Here is a 20,961-nt window from a genome sequence, read left to right as displayed (position 1 = left end):
GACATGGACTGCAGAAGCCTTCTAGATGGTAATGGGTTTATTTATGCAGCTCCTACAGTCCATGGGGTCCCAAAGAGTTGGGCACAACTGAGCGACTAACACACTGAGAAAGTGATATTCTAATCTGTTTTATCTGGACAATTGTTTTCACCCTGTTCTTGCATTGAAGCTATATTGCTTCCACCCTGCTCTTTGCTCTAGGCAATGAAAGCCTTGAAGATAGGGATGCTGTAATTGCCCAGCACTGTGTGTGATAACTACTTGCCTTTGGAAACTAGAAAGGACCTTGTACTTTAGAGCTGAGAAATGTTCCCACCCCAAAGCCAGGGTGTATAATTTCCCCAATAAAACACCAAAGAAAGTTGGATGATAATTGTCCATTCTTACAGTTAGATCAAAGAGGTTATTTCATTTAGGACTTGAGATTTGACAGACAGAGCCAACACTCACTGCCCTTTAGAAAAACTGTGAAAAGCACCCAGGATCTAAAAGGCTTTCAGATAGATCATTTAATCTTCTATCAGCTGTTGGTGATTTTCACTGAAATACCACATACAATTGTTGCATAAACCTAAAATTTAACTAAAATCATTATTACTACGGCTTCCCAGGTGGTGCAGTGGTAAAGAACCTGCCTGCCAATGCAAGAGATGTGGGTTTGATCCCTGGGTCGGGAAGATCCCCTGGAGGAGGGTATGCAACCCACTCATGTTCTTTCCAGAGGAGCCAGGTGAGCTACAGTCCACCAGGTCACAAAGAGTCAGACATGACTGAAGTGACTTAGCACCTAGCACCTTACCAGCTGTTAAGCGTCTGTGTACAATGTGGGAGACCTGGGTTCAATGCCTGGGTCGGGAAGATCCCCTGAAGAAGGAAATGGCAATCCGCTCCATTACTATTGCCTGGAAAATCCCATGGACTGAGAAGCCTGGTAGGCTACAGTCCATGGGGTCGCAAAGAGTCAGACACCACTGACTTCCCTTTCACTTTCACCTTACCAGCAAGCCACAACATAAAGTGTTAGTTAAATCAAGCAAAATCATGACTATATCTCCCAGAGTTCAATGGTTCAAATTTCTTAAAGATTCCACAGCTTCCTCTCAAATACTGTACTCTGGGTGAACACAAATGCATTTTATATCTTTGCTTCCCAGAATGATCTCAAATAACAACTCTAAAGGAATGGCCAATCAAATTGAGGAACAGTTTAACTGGGGGAGAGGGAATTGAGGGAGAGGACAAAATTTCTGTCTTCATCCTTTGCATTTTCAGTCCTGATCTATTTGTCTTTGTCTAGAACAACAACAAAAAAATACAATTTTAAAACTTTTCTTATTTGGAGAAATCACTCCATTGTCCTTTGGCTCATTTGGATTTTTTGGCAAGCTTTCTAATCATAGTATAGCTAAGGATTTCTTGTTACAATTCCATTCTTTAAAATATACAAGCAATTAATAATAGCATAATAAGTAGAATCTACTTGATCAAAGGGAAGCAGACAGATCATAACTGAGTTTTACTGAGTCACTGAATTTGAGGACTGTGCTAGGCTGGTTTCCCAGGAAGTCAACTTGGAGGTGGAGATTTGGGTTTAGGAGGTTCATCAGGAATTGCTCTGTGGAGTGCTGCCTGGGCTTCCCAGGTGGCGCTAGTGGTAAAGAACCAGCCTGTCAATGCATGAGATGCAAGAGATGCGGGTTCTATTCCTGGGTTGGGAAGATCCCCTGGAGAAGGGAATGTCAGCCCACTCCAGTATTCTAGCCTGGAGAATTCCATGGACAGAGGAGCCTGACAGGCTACAGTTCATAGGGTCGCACAGAGTCAGACACGACTGAAGTGACTGAGCACATGGACACATACTACCTGTGGGGGAGGGAAGGAATCAGGATTGGGCAGAGGGAACGGTTGGGCTCCAGTGTTGTCCCAACAGAGGCCTCAAAGTAAGGATTGCCTTTCAGAGGTGTCTGCACTGGGTGTCTGCACCATGCAGTAGGCTTTGGTACCCATCACACTCTGGCATTCATTCTGAGAAGGGATGGGACCTTTCACCAGGCAGTTCTCTGCTGCAGAGTTTGCTAGGGAGGGGCTTGGCTGTGAGCTGAGGGTAATGAGTGTTTGGTCCTGAAGAGGAATCTGGGTGGCCCACCATGGCATCCACTTCAGGCACTTTATTTATTTTTTTTTTTTTGGCCATGCCTTTGGTATGTGAGATCTTAAATCCCTGACCAAGGATTGAACCCATGCCCCCTGCAGTGGAAGCTCGAAGTCCTAACTGCTGGACCACCAGGGAATTCCCAACAAGCACTTTTTGATATTTGTTTTTCCAGCTTTTATCAAGTAACTTGACAGATGGCAACAGTCATTACCAGGCTCATCATTTAATGCAACATTAATTCATCTACATAGTTAATTTCCTACTGTATGCCAAGAACTGTACTGAACTTTGGCTATAAAATATTGAGTAGGTAGTGATCTATTGTTTAGGAGCCCACCCCTGGCAGGGGTTTTGGACCCAGAAGCAGATGAGGACAGCTTGGCATTTGCTCTAGTATATGGAAATAATGGGAGAGTGTTGGGAGAGTGTATTAGTGCCGAGTACAGTAAGTCCCCTACATACAAACCTTCAAGTTGTGAACTTTCAAAGATATAAACGTGGGTGCCAGCCCCATATGCCAGCTGTTGTACTATACGCCTGCACTTTTCTAAGTACTGTACTGTAAGATTAAAAGTGTTTTTTTCTGTTTGTTTTTTATATATTATTTGTGTGAAAAATATTATAAGCCTGCTTCCCTTGTAGTTCAGTTGGTAAAGAATCTGCCTGCAGTGCGAGAGACCCAGGTTCAATCCTTGGGTTGGGAAGATCCCCTGGAGAAGGAAATGGCAACCCACTCCAGTATCCTTGCCTGGAAAATCTCATGGACAGAGGACCCTGGTGGGCTGCAGTCCATGGGGTCGCAAAGAGTTGGGCACGTCTGAGCGACTAACACTTACTTACTTATTATTATTGTTAGATTTATTATTAGTAGTAGAGTATAGTACTATATAACCGATTGTGTTAGTTGGGTACCTAGGCTAACTATGTTGGACTTATGAAAAAATTGGATTTACAGATGCGTTCTTGGAATGGAACTTGCTTGTATTTAGGGTATTACTGTAGATATAGGCAAGAACACTTTAAAAAGAAGAGACAACTCTTAAGATAAACCACCGTCACCTAATCATTCAAACGTAATTTCTCTCCCCAGCTTTATCCTCGCTCGAAAAGCTGACCGCCTCGCTAAAGTGCATAAAGATATAAGGTAAGAATTTACATCTGAAATATGTAAAAGGTTAGCTTTTTATTGTGCTTGTTGCACTAACAACAGTATAATAACATTATGAAAAATGCAATAATCTGTTAATCTCAAAATCCCAACAAATCAACCTTTTTGTATTTTGCTAGCCCCCCTTTTGACTCATTCCTCCCACGTGCATATATTAATTTAGTTTTACACCTCTGTGTTTGTTTTACAGGGGTTGAGAGGTAGGGTTTCTCAGTAAGATGGATGGAGAAAAATCATTAAAAAATGTTAGCTCTGAATAAAGCTTAAGAGGCCAAGTCCCAATGACCTTTATTCCATCTCCAAGGTTCTCCAACATGTACTTTTTCTGAAAAGCAGATCCATACATAGGTGTTCAAACCTATTGCACGTTTGTCAGCAAGGTGATGTCTCTGCTTTTTAATATACCATCTAGGTTTGTCATAACTTCCCTTCCAAGGTGGAAGCGTCTTTTAATTTCATGGCTGCAGTCACCATCCACAGTGATTTTGGAGTCCAAGAAAATAAAATCTATCCCTACTTCCACTTTTTCCCCTTCTATTTGTCATGAAGTGGTGGGACCAAATGCCATGGTCTTAGTTTTTTGAATGTTGAGTTTCAAGTCAGCTGTTTCACTCTCCTCTTTCACCCTCACCAAGAGGCTCTTTAGTTCCTCTTCATTTTCTGCCATTAGAGTGGTATCATCTGCATATCTGAGATTGTTGATGTTTCTCCTGGCAGTTTTGGTTCCAGCTTGGGATTCATCCAGTCCAGCATTTCACATGATGTACTCTACATATAAGTTAAATAAACAGGGTGACAGTACACAGCCTTATCATACTCCTTTCCCAATTTGGAACCAGTCCATTGTTCCATGTCTGGTTCTAACTGTTGCTTCTTGTCCTACACACAGGTTTCTCAGGAGACAGGTAAAGTGGTCTGATATTCCCATCTCTTTAAGAATTTTCCACAGTTTGTTGTGATCCACACAGTCAAAGGCTTTAGTGGAGTCAATGAAGCAGATGTTTTTCTGGAATTCCCTTGCTTTCTCTATGATCCAGCAGATGTTGGCAATTTGATCTCTGGTTCCTCTGCCTTTTCTAAATCCAGCTTGTACATCTGGAAATTCTCAGTTCATGTACTGCTGAAGACTAGCTTGAAGGATTTTGAGCATAACCTTAGTAGCAAGTGAAATGAGTGTAATTGTATGGTAGTTTGAACATTCTTTGGCATTACCCTTCTTTGGGATTGCAATGAAAAATGACTTTTTCCAGGCCTGTGGTCACTGCTGTTTTCCAAATTTGCTGGCATATTAAATGCAGCACTTTAACAGCATCATCTTTTAGGATTTGAAATAGCTCAGCTGGAATTCCATCACCTCCACTAGCTTTGTTCATAGCAATGCTTCCTAAGGCCCACTTGACTTCACACTCCAGGATGTCTGGCTCTAGTTGAGTGACCACATCATCATGGTTATCTGGGCCATTAAGGCCTTTTTTGTATAATTCTTCTGTGTATTCTTACCACCTATTCTTAATCTCTTCTGCTTCAGTTAGGTCCTTACCATTTCTGTCCTTTATCGTGCCCATCCTTGCATGAAATGTTCCCTTGGTGTCTCCAGTTTTCTTGAAGAGATACCTAGTCTTTCCCATTCTGTTGTTTTCCTCTATTTTTGCATTGTTCATTTAAGAAGACCTTATCTCTCCTTGTTATTCTCTGGAACTCTGCATTCAGTTGGGTATATCTTTCCCTTTCTCACTTGCCTTTCACTTTTCTTTTTCCTCAGCTATTTGTAAAGCCTCCAGAGACAACCACTTTGCCTTCTTGCATTTATTTTTCTTGGGGGTGGATTTGGTTACTGCCTCCTGTCCAATGTTATAAACTTCTCTCCATAGTTGTTCAGGCACATTCTCTACCAGATCTAATCCCTTGAATCTATTCATAACCTCCGTTGTATAATCATAAGGGATTTGATTTAGATCATACCTGAATGGCCTAGTGGTTTTTCCCTAGTTTCTTCAATTTAAGTCTGAATTTTGCCCCTTATAGAGCTCATGATCTGAGCCATAGTCAGATCTGGTCTTGTTTTTGCTGACTGTATAGAGCTTCTCCATCTCTGGCTGCAAAGAATATAATCAATCTGATTACATCTGGTGATGTCCATGCATAGAGTCATCTCTTGTATTGGTGGAAAAGGGTGTTTTCTATAACCAGTGTGTTCTCTTGACAAAACTCTGTTAGCCTTTGCCCTGCTTCATTTTGTACTCCAAAGGCCAAACTTGCCTGTTACTCCAGGTATCTCTTGACTTCCTACTTTTGCATTCCAACCCCCACATGATGAAAAGGACATCTTTTTTTGGTGTTAGTTCTAGAAGGTCATGTAGGTCTTCATGGAACTATTCCTCTTTCAGCATTACTGCTTGGGTCATAGACTTACTGTGATTAGATTACTGTGATGTTGAATGGTTTGCCTTGGAAACGAACTAAGATCATTCTGTTGTTTTTGAGATTGCACCCAAGTACTGCGTTTCAGACTCTTTTGTTGACTATGAGGGCTACTCCATTTCTTTGAAGGGATTCTTGCCCACAGTAGTTGATATGATGGTCATCTGAATTAAATTCGCCCATTCCTGTCCATTTTAGTTCACTGATTCCTAAGACGTTGATGTTCACTCTTGCCATCTCCTGCTTGACCACATCCAATTTACCTTGATTCATGGACCTAACATTCCAGGTTCCTATGCAATATTGTTCTTTACGGCATTGGACTTTAGTTTCACCACCAGATACATCCACAACTGAGCATCATTTCTGCTTTGTCCCAGCTTCTTCTTTCATTCTTTCTGGAGATATTAGTAACTGCCCTCTACTCTTCCCCAGTAGCATATTAGACACCTTCCAACCTGGGGGTGCTCATCTTCTGGTGTCATATCTTTCTGCCTTTTCATAATATTCATGGGGTTCTCACAGTCAAAATACTGGAGTGGTTTGCCATTCCCTCCTCCAGTGGACCACATTGTCTCAAAACTCTTCACTATGACCCTTCCATCTTGGGTGGCCCTGCACGATATGGCTCATAGCTTCATTGAGTTATGCAAACCCTTTCATTACGACAGGGATAACCCTAAATCCTTTGTTAGCTTTTGAAGAGGGTGTGCGTGCAAATATATACTTCTCTCTGCATTTGATTTAAAAATGAAGCAGCAAATCAACTAGCAGACCTTGCTTTGAGAGTTACTTTGATGACTTTGCAAGTTAGGGAAAGGCCGCAGACATTCCCACAATTGCACATGGGTTTGTTTATTTGAGCAACCATGAGATTTGATGTCAGGAAAGGGGAACTATTTTAGTGTCTGCCTACTCACTCAATAGAGGAAGAAGTTGGGGGTCTGGCGATGGGGAATGATTTGTTCAAGGGTCCATAGCCAGCTTGTGACAAAGTCACGAATAGCATCTAATGTGTATTTTTTTTCATTATGTCATACTAAGCTTGACATTTTCTTTTGGATTTCCTGCCTTCCCTCCTTATTAATAGTAAAATAAATACCAGCCTGGATGTAGACATTTGGTTTTGATTCCACATAGTGGCTAAACTTCTCAAAAGTTTTTATAAGGCAAAACCACTTGGAATTCTGAATGTCATTGACTTAAGTAATAGTTCCCAGAACAAACTACATCAACATTTCCCAAAGGATGTTGGAAAATATATTTTTTCTGAGGCTGATAGATTATGATTTGGTAGGTTAGGGGTGGGGCCTGAGTATTTGCATATTTTAACAAGCCTTTTGAGTAATTATGATGAGCAGCCAGGTTTAGAAACCAGTACATATATCCAACTTGCACAATGACTTCTTTTGTACATCATTTAAAGTATGTTCTGTTATTTTTAGAGCCTAGCTAAGCAACCAGTGCATTGTTGTACCATCCTTATCTTATATAACTTTTCTAAAAATTTTTTATATTAAAGGGAGAAAGGGATAGAGAAGATAATTTCCTATGTGTTCATTAGAACTCATCATTGACTCATTTAATAATGTGAAATACAGTCAATAATGACAAATTTCTATGATAACTGGTTTACTGTTCTTGAATGAAAAGTTAACTATAGAGTAGTTTGATTACATTTTAGAGTTCACTCTGTTTTAACAAAGATGTTATTACATGTACCTAAAGTAAATGAAGCATTGTTAAGTTTTCAGGATAATGATTGTCAATATTTTTGTTTTCTTATTGACTCAAAATATCAGAATTATTTCTTGTAACACTCTTGTGAAGTAGGTAAGAATCAGTCATATCATAGAGTAGAAAAGAGGGTACCACACTGGACTGAGGATGGATTTTGATTCAGTAAATTTTTATTGAGCACTTACTACGGGTGGGATGCTCAGGAGAGTAGACCCTTGACCCTGCCATTAATGAGCTGAGTGATGTTGAGCTAGTCTCTTGAGCGCACTGAGCCTCAGTCTCTTCACATCTGAAATGAATGGCTAGGATTACACAGAGAGACAGACAGGTACACAGTAGTCTTGAGACTTCTTCCAGTTCTGCCTTTCCTTTATCATTATTGAGCTGTAGTATGAACAGCTCCTTGAAGGACAGTGAATCTTGCTGTCTGTACTGGAACTTAAATAGCTATCTAATGATGTGTGACATCACCTCAGAAGTGGCATTTGTCTCTCCCTTAAAACCTTCCATGGTAAAGTGGTATCGGTAAACAACATTTATCATTCCACCTCCTTCTCTTGATTTACTACTATAGCCACAAGATGGAAACTCTAGGAGTTGTATAAATCATGTAAGTGTGAGCATTCAGGTAAATATATAAAGTTACACTTTGTCCAACATTATTCAGAGAAATTGGGAACACCTGTGAAATTGGGAACACTTGTTTTCTATTGTAACTGGCAACATGAAATTGGCATCTTTTAAAATTTATTTCTAATAACTATAACCTTCCCTTACCTCCTTCCTTCCCCCCAATATTTTTTTTTACCATTTGTCTCTTTAGCTTTTAATGCTTATCTTACAGATTTGAATTAAACCCTTTACCACATTTTTAGCAATTTTTTCCAGTCATTTATTAGTGTATAAGAAAGTATTTTGAAGTGCTTTCAATATTTAACCTATATAAAGACTAAAAAAGATAAATACCTATCGTGTATAACTGGATCAGTGTTAACCTGTTTAAACAATTTCTAAAACAGACCTATTCATTTCTAAAATGGGTAATTTTAGTAAATTAGAGCTTTTAAACTTTACCAAGAGTGATTGTGAGTTTAAAATGTATCTGTTTCAAGAAGTGCTTAGATAGGGAATTCTCTGGCAGTCCAGTGATTAGGACTCAATGCTTTAACTTCTGGTTCAGTCCCTGGTTGGGGAACTAACATCCTGCAGGGCAAATGGCATTGCCAAATAAAAATAAATAAATGGTAATCTTTTTTTAAAAGAAGTGCTTAGATGAATAAAACTACTGATTTTTAAGATACAGTACGTGCCATGTTCTGTGCTGGTAATTTGCACAATGAATTATGAGGGTGGTCAGAGACTGTTTTAAGGTATTATCACATAACACATCTTGCCCACTGCCCCTCCATGCCCTTAGGACCCAGTACTGTGTCCACAGACCATTCTGACAAGTGACAGATTACTACCCTGGAATGACCATAGGCCTCTCCTAGTATAGCATGTGTTATGTTATATTTAAAAGATTAAATGAGCTTTATATGTTGGTAGATATTTAAAACATAAACATAGGATAGTTAAAAGACACATCATACTTACTATAGACTTATAAAAGGGATTTAGAATTTTGCATATTTCCAAATAGTGACTTAGAATCAATTCCTAAAACTGAATTTAATTCAATCTCATTTTCTCCATTTTAATCTTGAAAAGATATGGTAGTAGGTAGTGGAAGAGGCAAAAATGTAAAAGAGAACAGTCAGTTGAATCTTCAAAGCACATAACTGTGTCGGGAAAAAGAGAGTTAATTTGAGGGCAGAGATTCAAGGAACTGGTCATTCAGTGTAGTGACTGAAGGCCATTGATTTTAATTTTTCACTTAATAAATCTGGTTCATTGCAAGAACCCTGGAACTCACTGTGTTTATTCCATACTCATCAGTCATTACTTCCTTCACATTCTTTGGTTCTTTTTTTTTTTTTATAGGAAAAGAAAAATCTGTGAACTGTACGCCAAAGTGCTAGGATCTCAAGAAGCTTTACATGTAAGAAATCCCCATCTTTAATCCCTAGCAGGTTCTGCTCTGTTTGCTCTGAGTGGTAAAGCAAAGCAGATTCTGGTTTCCTGACAGTCTTATGAAGAGAGTATAAAGGGATATGCTTACTGGAGGATTAACTTCAGCAGTCACAAAGGGCCATTAAAATGCTGCTGTCGGTGCATGCAATTTCTGATGCAGCAGTTCCTTGGGCTGTTTAAATGTTCGCTGAATAACTGGCAGCCAGGAGTAATGAGAGGCAGAAGCTGCAGGTATTATCTCCAGGGTGACTGAGATCAGTCCCTGGAACAGAGGCCCTGCCCTCTTGTCAGTGTCAACTGATCGCTGCCAAAAAAAATCCCAGCTATATCATTATTTGTTGATGCAGGAACAGTAGTATATACTTGATAAGATAGGCTGAATCTGAACTCTCTGCCCAGGTCAAAGTCATACTAATTTGTTTTTCCATCTGCAGACTCAATTTACACTTCATTTAGGAATTTCGGTGCTCTCAATCTACCACTGAAAGCAATTAAGAGAATGAAATTCTTTTTAAAGACCCTAGCAGAGAGCCGGGGGGCTCTTCCAGGGGATTTTCTCTGAACTGTTGGAAGACTAAACTTGCAGAATGTGTTAGGGAAATCAGAGTAGGTCCTCTCACGTCCCTTGGGAAATATTTTTCATCTTTAACTGTCCTCTTTTTAATAGTATTCCCATCATTCACATTTCCAGCTGAGAGAAGTGGTTCTGAAAAAAGCCTTTTTCTTAGACACTATGCTTTCCTTCTACTTTCTCCCTTCTACCCCCACCCCTTTTTTAGCAGTAATGCCCTGGTAGATAGGGAAGTAAGGTCTGTTATTTAAAGAATGCAGAGATTTGAGCAGACCCTTCCAGAACCTGATTGTTGATAGAGTCTTAAAGACTTCAGAATCCACATAGAGATACCCTCTCTTCCAGATATTGGAATACTTCCTGTCTCTCCTAGGCAAGAGGTTGAGAAAGTCAAAGTGTATGTGTTTTGTCTGTTGGTACCTCACAAAAGGCCATTACTTGGTACTGTCATGTTTCCCCTTAAGTTATAAAAACAGGACTACTTAAAAAAAATAAACTTCAAACTTTTTGTTACAGTAAAGCACATAAGAGCCTTAATCATTGACTGGCAGCATTTCAGCTTTGTCTTCCCTTTGAACTTTTCTCCCCACTGAACTGCAGCCAGTGCACTACGAAGAGAAGAACTGGTGTCAGGAGCAGTACTCCGGAGGCTGCTACACTGCCTACTTCCCCCCGGGGATCATGACTCAATACGGAAGGTACTACCCAAACACTGTACCAATAGATACAAGACGTGTGCCAAGCTTAAAGCTAGATAAGCCAAGCTCAGTTTAGAAACAGGAATCAGCATTCCTATATGTAACGTCCCAGATAGTTTGTATACTCTAGGTGTCCATAGGAAAAGAAGTATGTCCATACGTAGAACAGTGCCTGGCAGCACATAGAACAATTGCAGAGCACTGGTGAGGAATTCAGGAGTCACTGGTACACGTGAGAATCCTGCAAGCTGCAGTGTCCTCCAAGGAGCCTTCTTGAGCTCAACTAAACATTTAGTCTTGCACAACTACCCTAGGCTCCTGGGCACCAATCTACAGAAAAGGACATGGGCTAAAGATGTCTTGCCAGCAGAGCAGCATCAGACATCATGGGGAAGCACCTCACTGTGTACGGCTAAAGTGTGAGCAGTTGACATGCGCACAAGATGGGAGACTTCACCTTAGCTTAGAAACCCCTTAGCTCACAGGAGCCTTTGTGTCTTAAAACAGCCTCATAGGCAGTATCTAGGATCTCCACAAAGGATATGCCCAGTTACAAGAGGCAGCATGCTCAAGAAAGCCCAAACATTTCCCAGATATTTAGACTCTTTCCAGATATTTGCAATTTATGAGTTTTCCCAGCCTAGATACAAGTTACCAGTGAGGGGGTGGAGGACAGCCATTTTTACCATAAGCAGCAGTTGCCTGGTAACATATATGGCCTTATGCCTTCATCGGGTTTCTAGAGGAACAGACCTAAAATGTTAACTCAAGGGCATGTGTGTCCACAGAGAAGGAAGAAGGGTTTGTTAATCCTTTCCTTATATGAGCTTTTCATTTGTTTTTCTTAACTGAATTATTAATTACACAATGATTTTAGTTCAATAGACACGTGTAGTATTCCAGTGAAAGTCATCAATATCTGATGCAAGATTAAACGATTCATGGGGAATCTTGGGTGCTTTTTACAATTCCTTTTCCAAAGGGCAGTTAGTGTTGGCTATTTCTGTCAAATCTCAAGCCAAGAATGAATAGCCTTTGTTAGTGATAACAGTATTGATGAACTGGAGTGGTTCTGGAATCAAAGTAGAAGTCTAGGAGATGGGACTAGGATCAGGGATAGATGAAGCCAAGGATTCCTGAGTTGGAAAAAGGTGTGACGGCAGGTTGAGGTGAAGTCCTTTGGGGTGGAGGTACACGGTTTAAGAGATTTCATGCAAGTGGCTGTAAGAATCAAAGCTAACAAGGTAGGAGGGGACAGTGGCTCGTTCAGCCCAGCCTTTCCGTGGTTCTTTTCACCAAGACCTCTCTGTAAGAGAAAGCCCATTTCACTACCCTCAGCCAGTCTCTGGATACATCCATAGAAGCTAATTGTACAGAGGTTTTTTTTTTTTTTTTTTTTTTTTTTAATTGTAGTTGATTTACTGTGTTGTGTTAATTTCTTCCATACAGGAAAAGTGACTCAGTTATGCATTTTACATATTCTTTTTTATATTTGTTTCCAGTATTGTTTATCCCAGGACATTGAGTATAGCTCCCTGAGCTATACAATAGGGCCTTGTTGTCCATCCATTCTATATGTAACAGTTTGCATCTACTAACCCCAAACTCCCAGAGGTTGTTTTTGAAGAAGATAGACACATAATCCTTTGGATCTCTCCTTTGCTAGAAATGAGTTCCTCTTCCTGCCTTCCCACTCACCACCATTGTTCTTCCCGGCAGTCAGATGAGATCTCATGAAGAACACACGCCTTACTGTAGGTAGCAGAATGGACTGCAAATAGGAAACATGCAGCAAATGAATCTGAGTGTGGACTTAATGTATGTTCTTACATTTTAATTCTAGCTAGCTAGAAAAAGGTCTCATTACCTTTAGCGATTGATGATCTCATATCCTGATTCTCTCTGGCTTGAAAGCTCAGATCCTTTGGTGCAGACCCAGGAAACAAGGAGGAGCCTTTCACCTTTGGCTGAGTTGCATGGGAGTTTTGGAAACAATTTGGGCTTCCTTGTCTTCTGTGGGGTTTTAGGTGAGGGCCACGATTAGCTCATTTACCCTCAGCGCCTTCCCAGGTAACTGTGTGACCTCTCTGTTCCCTTGAAGGGTTATTCGCCAACCTGTAGGCAGGATTTACTTTGCTGGCACGGAGACTGCCACACAATGGAGCGGTTATATGGAAGGAGCAGTAGAGGCCGGTGAACGGGCAGCTAGAGAGGTAAGACAGGAAGCCGAATGGCTGGCTCTCCCTCTTGAGTCCACTGACATAGTTGTCATCTGATCTTTCCAGATCGTGCCACTGATCATCTATCTATTAATAGATGTCCACTTCTCTGCCCCTCACTCCACTCATGAGGCTCATCTGTGGCCAGCAGGGCCTTGAATCTGTCGAAAGTACAGAACCTCATAATATCATGGCCACTTTCTTCAGGTCTTTTCTTTTTCTTTTTTGTTTCTTTCAGGTTTTGAATGCTTTGGGGAAGCTGGCTGCCAAAGATATCTGGATCCAAGAACCTGAAGCTGAAGTAAGTTTGGTAGCTCCATCTCTATAGACCAGGAATCGCATATAAAACTCTCAACTTCTAGCCTCTGATGTCTTTGTAGATGCCACTCTCCAGGGCAGATCCAGACACTGATTTTACAGATATATTTTACCACTCCTTATTCCTGCAAGAGTTTTTTTTTTGTTTGTTTTTTTTTTTGCTAATGATCTATGTTCATTCATTCAGGATGTTCCAGCTGTAGAGATCACCCCCAGCTTCTGGGAGAGAAACCTGCCTTCCGTATCAGGCCTGCTGAAGATTGTTGGGTTTTCCACATCGATAACTGCCCTGGGGTTTGTGATGTACAGATTCAGGCTGCTAAGCCGATCCTGAAGTTTTGGCTTCATGCTTTTTGCTTATCCTTCCCCAGTATCATCAAAAGCAAATTGCTGACCCATAGAACAGCCGTGCAATCAGATCATCTTTAAGTGAACCGATTTAACCCCTCAGTTTAATCTCAGTGTATGACCTCCTTAATTTCCAGAAGATCAAGCTCCATCTTGTGATTTGTCTGTAGACCAGCTCGTGTTGATTGGTAGAAAAATAACCTGTGATCAATTTCTTAACATCAAGAAGTTAAAGTTGACATGCTCATGAGAAACAGTTTCTGTGTCCTATTTTTCTCCCCTTTAACATAAAATACCTGATGATCGCAGGAATGAAGCATTTAACTTTCTCTCTGTAAAGGTTGAGTAGATTAAAGCCCAGCCTGTGATTGTCCTTTGAAGTTCTTAGCAAAGGATAAAGTGTAGGCCCAGAGACTCGAAGCTTCCTGGGTGAGCAGTCCCCACTTTGGATAAGGGAAAGCAGTGGAGGTAGGGTTCAGGCCCTCAGACCACAACATCTTGTGGGCTGCTGTCTCAGGGATCTCCTGACCACTTCTAATTCCTGTGAAGTTTCTAGACACTGGTAGCTCAGACCACAAAGAATCTGCCTGCAATGTAGGAGACCCAGGTTTGATCCCTGGGTCAGGAAGATCCCCTTGAGGAGGGCATGGCAATCTACTCTAGTATTCTTGCCTGGAGAATTCCATGGACAGAGGAGCCTGACAGGCTACAGTCCATGGGGTCATAAAGAGTTAGACACAATGGAGTGACTAACATTAAAACTAAACTAAACTTCTAGACATCTAGTCTTTGTGATAGTTTGTTTGCATTTTTCCTCTTTTTCTTAAAGAGGACAGTGTTTACCAAGGGATGTTTAAATTGATTTGCTGTGACTGGTATGTAGCTCCCTAGATGAACAAATAGTAGCAAGACTGTCCCCCAGGAGGGCTCCCTGTTTTGCTCCTCATGAGACCGACTGCAGTAGGCTTCTTCGCATCCTCCTGGAAGGTGGCTACACATTACTTGGCCCATTGTCCTTGATAACATTCTGCCAATTCCAAGGAAGCAATATTTTCCTTTCTTCAGGTAGACCCTTCTGAAGGCCCCTAGTGGCAGATATTTTTTTCTTTTTTTTTTCTACAGCCATAATAAAATCAGGCAGATCTGTTAACTAAGTATGTTTTTTACATGGTTTGTTATTGTTGTTTACTGGCTCAGTCATGTCTGACTCTTTGTGACCCCATGAACTGTAGCCTGCTAGGCTCCTCTGTCCATGGGATTTTCCAGGCAAGAATACTGGAGTGGGTTGCCGTTTCCTTCTCCAGGGGATATTTCTGACCCAGGGATCGAACCTGTGTCTCCTGCATTGCAGGCAGATTCTTTACCACTGTGCCACCAGGGAAGCACTTCCACATGGTTACCTTTGAGTAATACCACCATGCCAGTTTCTCTCAAATAAGTACTGAAATGCACATGACAAATTTCTGATTGTTATTTCATGAGACTAATCAAGCACAGAAAGGAAATTAGGGCTCTTGTTATAACCTCACTTGCTTTCATTATTAAGATTTATAAAAGACATGAAATTGAATGATTTTATATATGAAAATTAAGTTTATCTTAGGAGAAATGTGAGTTCAGAACAGTACTCACCTCTTATCTTTCCCATTTTAAAAACTGTTGGGGGAGTTCCCTGGCGGTCCAGAGGTTAAGACTCTGTGCTTTCACCACCAGGTCCAGGGTTTGATCCCTGGTTGGGGAACTAAGATCCTGCAAGCTGCCCCATGTGGCAAAAAAACAAACAAAAAAAACCTGTCAGATTTTTTAAAAAACCCAAAAGTTTCAGCCATAAAATGTATACACACACACACACACACACACATATGAAAATCAACACAGATGTGATCAAATAAAGCGGTCGAGAAGATTCAGAAGATTCTGTGGACTCAGCTACCCAGGTGGTAGATACCCAGTAATATCCTGCATCATTGATGAATGAGGCATTTCATTTTAAATGAAGTTTCTAGCTAGCTGAAGCTTGTTCTTTGTGTGCCAAAATATTTAAATCAACTAATATTTTGATGGAGTCACTTCCACACATTTAGTACATAAGCTAGATTCAAATTCCTTTTTTAGAATTAATCCTGTCAACCGTTCTGTCTCTGGATTATTTTATACTTTTATAATACAGTATGCCATTTTTAATAGAGTGATACCATTTTTAATAGAGTGATACCATCGTCTTTGCCCCTGTACTAAATGCCGCACAGTTGTTTCAAAGCTGATGAGTCTACTGCTGCTTCTATCTTCTCCCATATTCAGTATTCATGTCACATCATTATTTCTATTACCTCCCAGTAACTCTTAATCTAATCTGCTGTCTATTTTTTTATTGAATGGGAATTAAAGATTGCCAGAGGAACCAACCCAAGTTTATTACATAATTAACCTTATTGTAAATCCAAAATTACATCCTGAGAGCAAAGAGCAGGATTTTCTGCCAGTCTATACCTTGCAATTGAAAAGCATTTTAGCTAAGTTGAGAGTTTTGGTATTGTCTTGGCTATGCCCTAATATGTAAGAACTTGCTACATTTTATACCAAAGTGCTTTGAGAAATCACATCCCTGATTTATTTCAGTTATTTCTGTTTGCTTACTGATTAACTTGGTTCTGACACACCTCTGGGGAAATGCTGACAAATTTAACTGGCAACAGTTTTAACAGTCATCAAGTTGTTAACATAGTTAACATGTCTCGCATGTCGAAGGACTCCCAGAATATGGGATTTACCCTCTTCTCAAACTTTTTAGCGAACCCATTAATTCATCCTAATTAGATCAACCCTGTTAAGCTACAGATTATTAAAAATGAATGCCAGCCCAGGTGGTGCCTATGGGTGAAATGGCAGCTGAGAACTTCCCCACATACATGAGGTGATCCAATCCCGAGATGCAACAGGTCTTCTCTTCTACCTGCTCTCAAGTCAGTTTAAGCAGCTGATCAAGCCTGGCCCTGTTCAGTCACCTGCTTCACAGTTCTGAAGGCTGTCAGCCTCACTCAATAGTAAGGTTAAGAATGAGATTTGAAAAGTTAACCTTCTTGTCCCAGCTTTTAAATAAGGATGTATATCAACCTGAAGACACAGTATTGAAGGATTGTGAACCATGTTTAGTCTGTGAACTTGGTGCCTACTGTTCCGTCTGAAATGTGCCCCAGTGCTATACGTGGGAGTACACATGTGTGTATGTATTGACACTGAAGTACAGTTTTGCCTGTCTGGTATTGTTTTGTTTGTTAATAAAGTGCACTATCACCTCTGATTCAGACCTGGCTCCTCTATTTAGGTGATGGCTTGAAGGTTAAATGGCTTCCTATAGCAGGAGGTTGCAATGAAGTGTTGTCCATAAAGGATGAGCTTAAAAAGCCACCTGGTATGGACTCCAAATTCTCAAAGTTCAGTTTGAGTTGGATTTTTTCAAGATTTCCTGGAAGCTGATTAAACACAAGAATATCATCTGCCCAAATGGGCCACAAAAGATGTGGAGTTTGATCAGAGCTTTTTCACTTAATTAGCTTATGATTCCTTGAACAAATGCCTTGGTTCTCTGCCTCAGTCTCCCCATCTGGAAAAGGGTGGGTTGACCTTGGTGGTTCTCAAGGATTCTTTTTGTGTCAACATTATGTGATTTATGCATTTGTTACCAGAATTCTGTGCTTGCCTATCTATATGGCAGGGCGAGTCACTCAGCCTTTCTGTATCTCAGTTCACTCCTTGACTTAAGTTGGGTTTTCTAGAAACAGACTCTGAGATGTAGAGTCAGGGCAGAAAGTTAATTGGGGATGACTCTCAGGAAATACACATAAGGGGGTGAGGAAGGCAGGATTGGGCAGGAGTTGACCCACAAAGCAGTTGCAGCCAGGGCCTCAGCAGATCTTAAGGGGGAGCTGAAAGGGCCCTTTAGAATCATCCCCCATTGAGGCAAGGGGGTCTGGCTTCTGTATCCCTTCATTGGCTTCCCTCTGGAGTCTTCCCAGGTGACTCAGCGGTAAAGAATCCACCTGCTAAGCAGGAGACGCAGGTTCAGTCCCTGGGTCAGGAAGATCCCCTGGTGAAGGAAATGGCTACCAACTCCTGTAGTCTTGCCTGGAGAATCCCACAGACAGGCTGTGGTCCATGGGGTCACAGAGAGTTGGACACTAATAAGCAACTGAAAAGCAGAACAGAGCTGGGAAGGGTTGTTATGTTGGGTGAGGAACTGCTGTTGTGAACTGAGCTCAGCCTGAATTCCCAGCAGCCAAGGGAGTCCAGGCAGGGGTACCCACAGTATGGATACTCTACACCATCCAAAAGCAGAGTTGCCCTTTGTCAGGTAAAAGATATTGTGGACTTGAGCTTTGGTTTTACAGATAGAATGGAGCTCTCTGTGAACCTATCCCTGTTAGGTAAGGAAATTGCCTTTAAAGATGGCATTCTGCACTGTTTATGTGGAAGAAAAATAAAACTGGAAGTTACCCTGGAAGTGATTCAAACTCTGTCTCAACAAAGGAACCCCCCTCTACAGGTTACTAATAGATTAAAGTGGAGGAGGGATGTGCACTTACAAGCAAGAGTCCAAAATCCCATGTCTTCAGGAGTCAGGCAGCTTAAAATGAACAGCAGCAGGCATGAGACATTAGGGAGTAGTATGGACTGTAGCATTCAGAAAACAAAGATCATGGCATCCTGTCCCATCACTTCATGGGAAATAGATGGGGAAACAGTAGAAACAGTGTCAGAATTTATTTTTCTGGGCTCCAAAATCACTACAGATGGTGACTGCAGCCATGAAATTAAAAGACGCTTACTCCTTGGAAGGAAAGTTATGACCAACCTAGATAGCATATTCAAAAGCAGAGACATTACTTTGCCAACAAAGGTCAGTCTAGTCAAGGCTATGGTTTTTCCTGTGGTCATGTATGGATGTGAGAGTTGGACTGTGAAGAAGGCTGAGCGCCGAAGAATTGATGCTTTTGAACTGTGGTGTTGGAGAAGACTCTTGAGAGTCCCTTGGACTGCAAGGAGATCCAACCAGTCCATTCTGAAGGAGATCAGCCCTGGGATTTCTTTGGAAGGAATGATGCTAAAGCTGAAACTCCAGTACTTTGGCCACCTCATGCGAAGAGTTGACTCATTGGAAAAAAGCTGGGAGGGATTGGGGGCAAGAGGAGAAGGGGACGACAGAGGATGAGATGGCTGGATGGCATCACTGACTCGATGGACGTGAGTCTGAGTGAACTCCGGGAGTTGGTGATGGACAGGGAGGCCTGGTGTGCTGCGATTCATGGGGTCGCAAAGAGTCGGACACGACTGAGCGACTGATCTGATCTGATGGACTGTAGCTGACCTGGGAAGAATCTGCCCCTCAGAAGAACATTTATATCCAAATTCCTTTAAAAGATTCCTAGCCAACCAAAACATATGAAGGGTTTGCTCAGAGGTCCAGATTGTTCTCAAGTCTCAAATAAATGCTAGGTTTGGTTTTACATCACATGAATGCCAAACTCTTCTCAGATGCCTTTGATGTTCTGAGAACCAAGACCAGCAACCAATTGGTAAAACTCTCAGGAATGGGCAAAAAAGGCCTGATTAAGGGCAAAAAGAGAGGGGCGGAAAAGACAGAAAAAAAAAAACTCTCCTAGATCAAAAATCCCCCTCATGAAATAACAGTTCCAGTGGCCCATCCCAAGGCACTTCTTATCTTCTGCTGTGTCCTTGTCATGATTGATAAGAGCAATGCCAAAGTTTATTGGGAAAACTGCACCCTCTCTGTAGGATAGAAGTCATAGCTCTTCAGTCAGCATTTAATCTCTGCTGACTATAATTCTTTTTTTTTTTCTATGATACAGTTCTAGTAAGCAGCATATCAATATTGAATGGATTAACTTTTTAAAACCACACCATCCACTTTACACTGACATGGTGGTAAAACTGCAAGACACATCCCTTAGCCTGGAGAAACTGGCTGAGATATTGGAGGAACAGGATCCAAACAAAGGAAGATGCTGGGTATCTAGTAAGAATCTCTTCTCTGTTAGAGCTTAAGGCTCTGTTCCCTGGTATTCAGCAAATAAGACAGGTAGAGCCTACCTTATGGAGCGCATAGCACTGCAGACACCAGCACATTCACGAGATACTAGGGGGAGTTTCCAGAAGGATATGAGATTTAAGGGGAGGTTTTGAGGACCTGTCCTCAAACCTCTATAAGCATCATCACTATGGGACACATCAATAAGAACCCTACACAGGGCTGGGGCTTCCCTGATGGCTCAGTGGTGAAGAATCACCTGCCAATGCAGGAGACTCAGGTTCCATCCCTGATCCGGGAGGATCCCACATGCTGCAGAGCAACTAAGCCCGTGCATCACAACTACTGAACCTGTGCTCTAGACCCTGGGAGCCACAACTACTGAACCCATGTGTCTAGAGCCTGTGCCCCGCAACAAGAAGCTACTACAATGAGAAGCCCGAGCACCACAACTAGAGAGTAGCCCCTATTCATGGCAACTAGAGAAAGCCTGTGCAGCAACAAAGACCCAACACAGCCAAAAAATAAAAATTTATGTGTGTATATATACACACACACACACACACACACACATAAAAGACAAAAAAAAGAACCTTATACAGGGCAGAGAAAGGAAATAAAAAAAATAATAAGATCGTTATCTTAGTCTGTTTGGGCTACTATAACAAAAACGTCATAAACTGGATGGCTTATAAACAGCAGTAGTTAATTCCTCCCAATTCTGGAGGCTGGGAAGTTCAAGATCAAGGCCCTGGCAGATTCGAGGTGTGGCAAGGGCCTGCTTTCGAGTTCATAGAGGTCTAGCTGTGTCCTCACATGGCGGAAGGGGCAAAGGATCTTTGTGGAGCCTCTTTATAAGAGCACTAATTCCATTCATGAAGATGCCACCCTCATGACCTGATCACCTTCCAAATGTCCCAGCCCCAAATATCATCAACTTTGGGGTTAGAATTTCACCATGAATTTTGGGAAGATACAAACATTCAGGCCACAGCAGATAGCATGGCTAAATGGTAAGAAAACCACAAGTATCACCAGTAAGCCCCGAATGTTAAGTCCCTTTTGCTCCACTGACTATTGTTCATCCCTTCAGTCATTTTCTGTTCCTGTCTACCCGGCCCTTCTCTGTACTCCAAGATCTTTATCCTCTAGGACTCTGTCTGCCAGCCCTCTGTGCTAAGGGGCTGCCTAAATTTGTTTTCAA

General features: G+C 41.4%; 1 protein-coding gene across 1 annotated transcript in view; it reads left to right on the top strand.

Moving 5' to 3' along the window:
- MAOA (monoamine oxidase A) overlaps positions 1-13,965 on the top strand; it is a 76,815-nt gene extending 62,850 nt beyond the window's left edge. The window contains exons 10-15 of the mRNA XM_055563005.1: positions 3,246-3,299; positions 9,468-9,525; positions 10,729-10,826; positions 12,928-13,039; positions 13,284-13,346; positions 13,551-13,965. Of these exons, the coding sequence (XP_055418980.1) occupies positions 3,246-3,299; positions 9,468-9,525; positions 10,729-10,826; positions 12,928-13,039; positions 13,284-13,346; positions 13,551-13,697 (532 nt within the window). The 3' untranslated portion in view covers positions 13,698-13,965. The remainder of the gene's footprint in view (positions 1-3,245; positions 3,300-9,467; positions 9,526-10,728; positions 10,827-12,927; positions 13,040-13,283; positions 13,347-13,550) is intronic.
- Positions 13,966-20,961: the final 6,996 nt, after the last annotated feature.

Source organism: Bubalus kerabau, chromosome X (assembly GCF_029407905.1).
Source record: "Bubalus kerabau isolate K-KA32 ecotype Philippines breed swamp buffalo chromosome X, PCC_UOA_SB_1v2, whole genome shotgun sequence".
Classification (NCBI taxonomy): Eukaryota; Metazoa; Chordata; class Mammalia; order Artiodactyla; family Bovidae; genus Bubalus; species Bubalus kerabau.
Note: the sequence above shows the minus strand (reverse complement) of the source record. Positions and strands in the feature narration are given on the sequence as shown.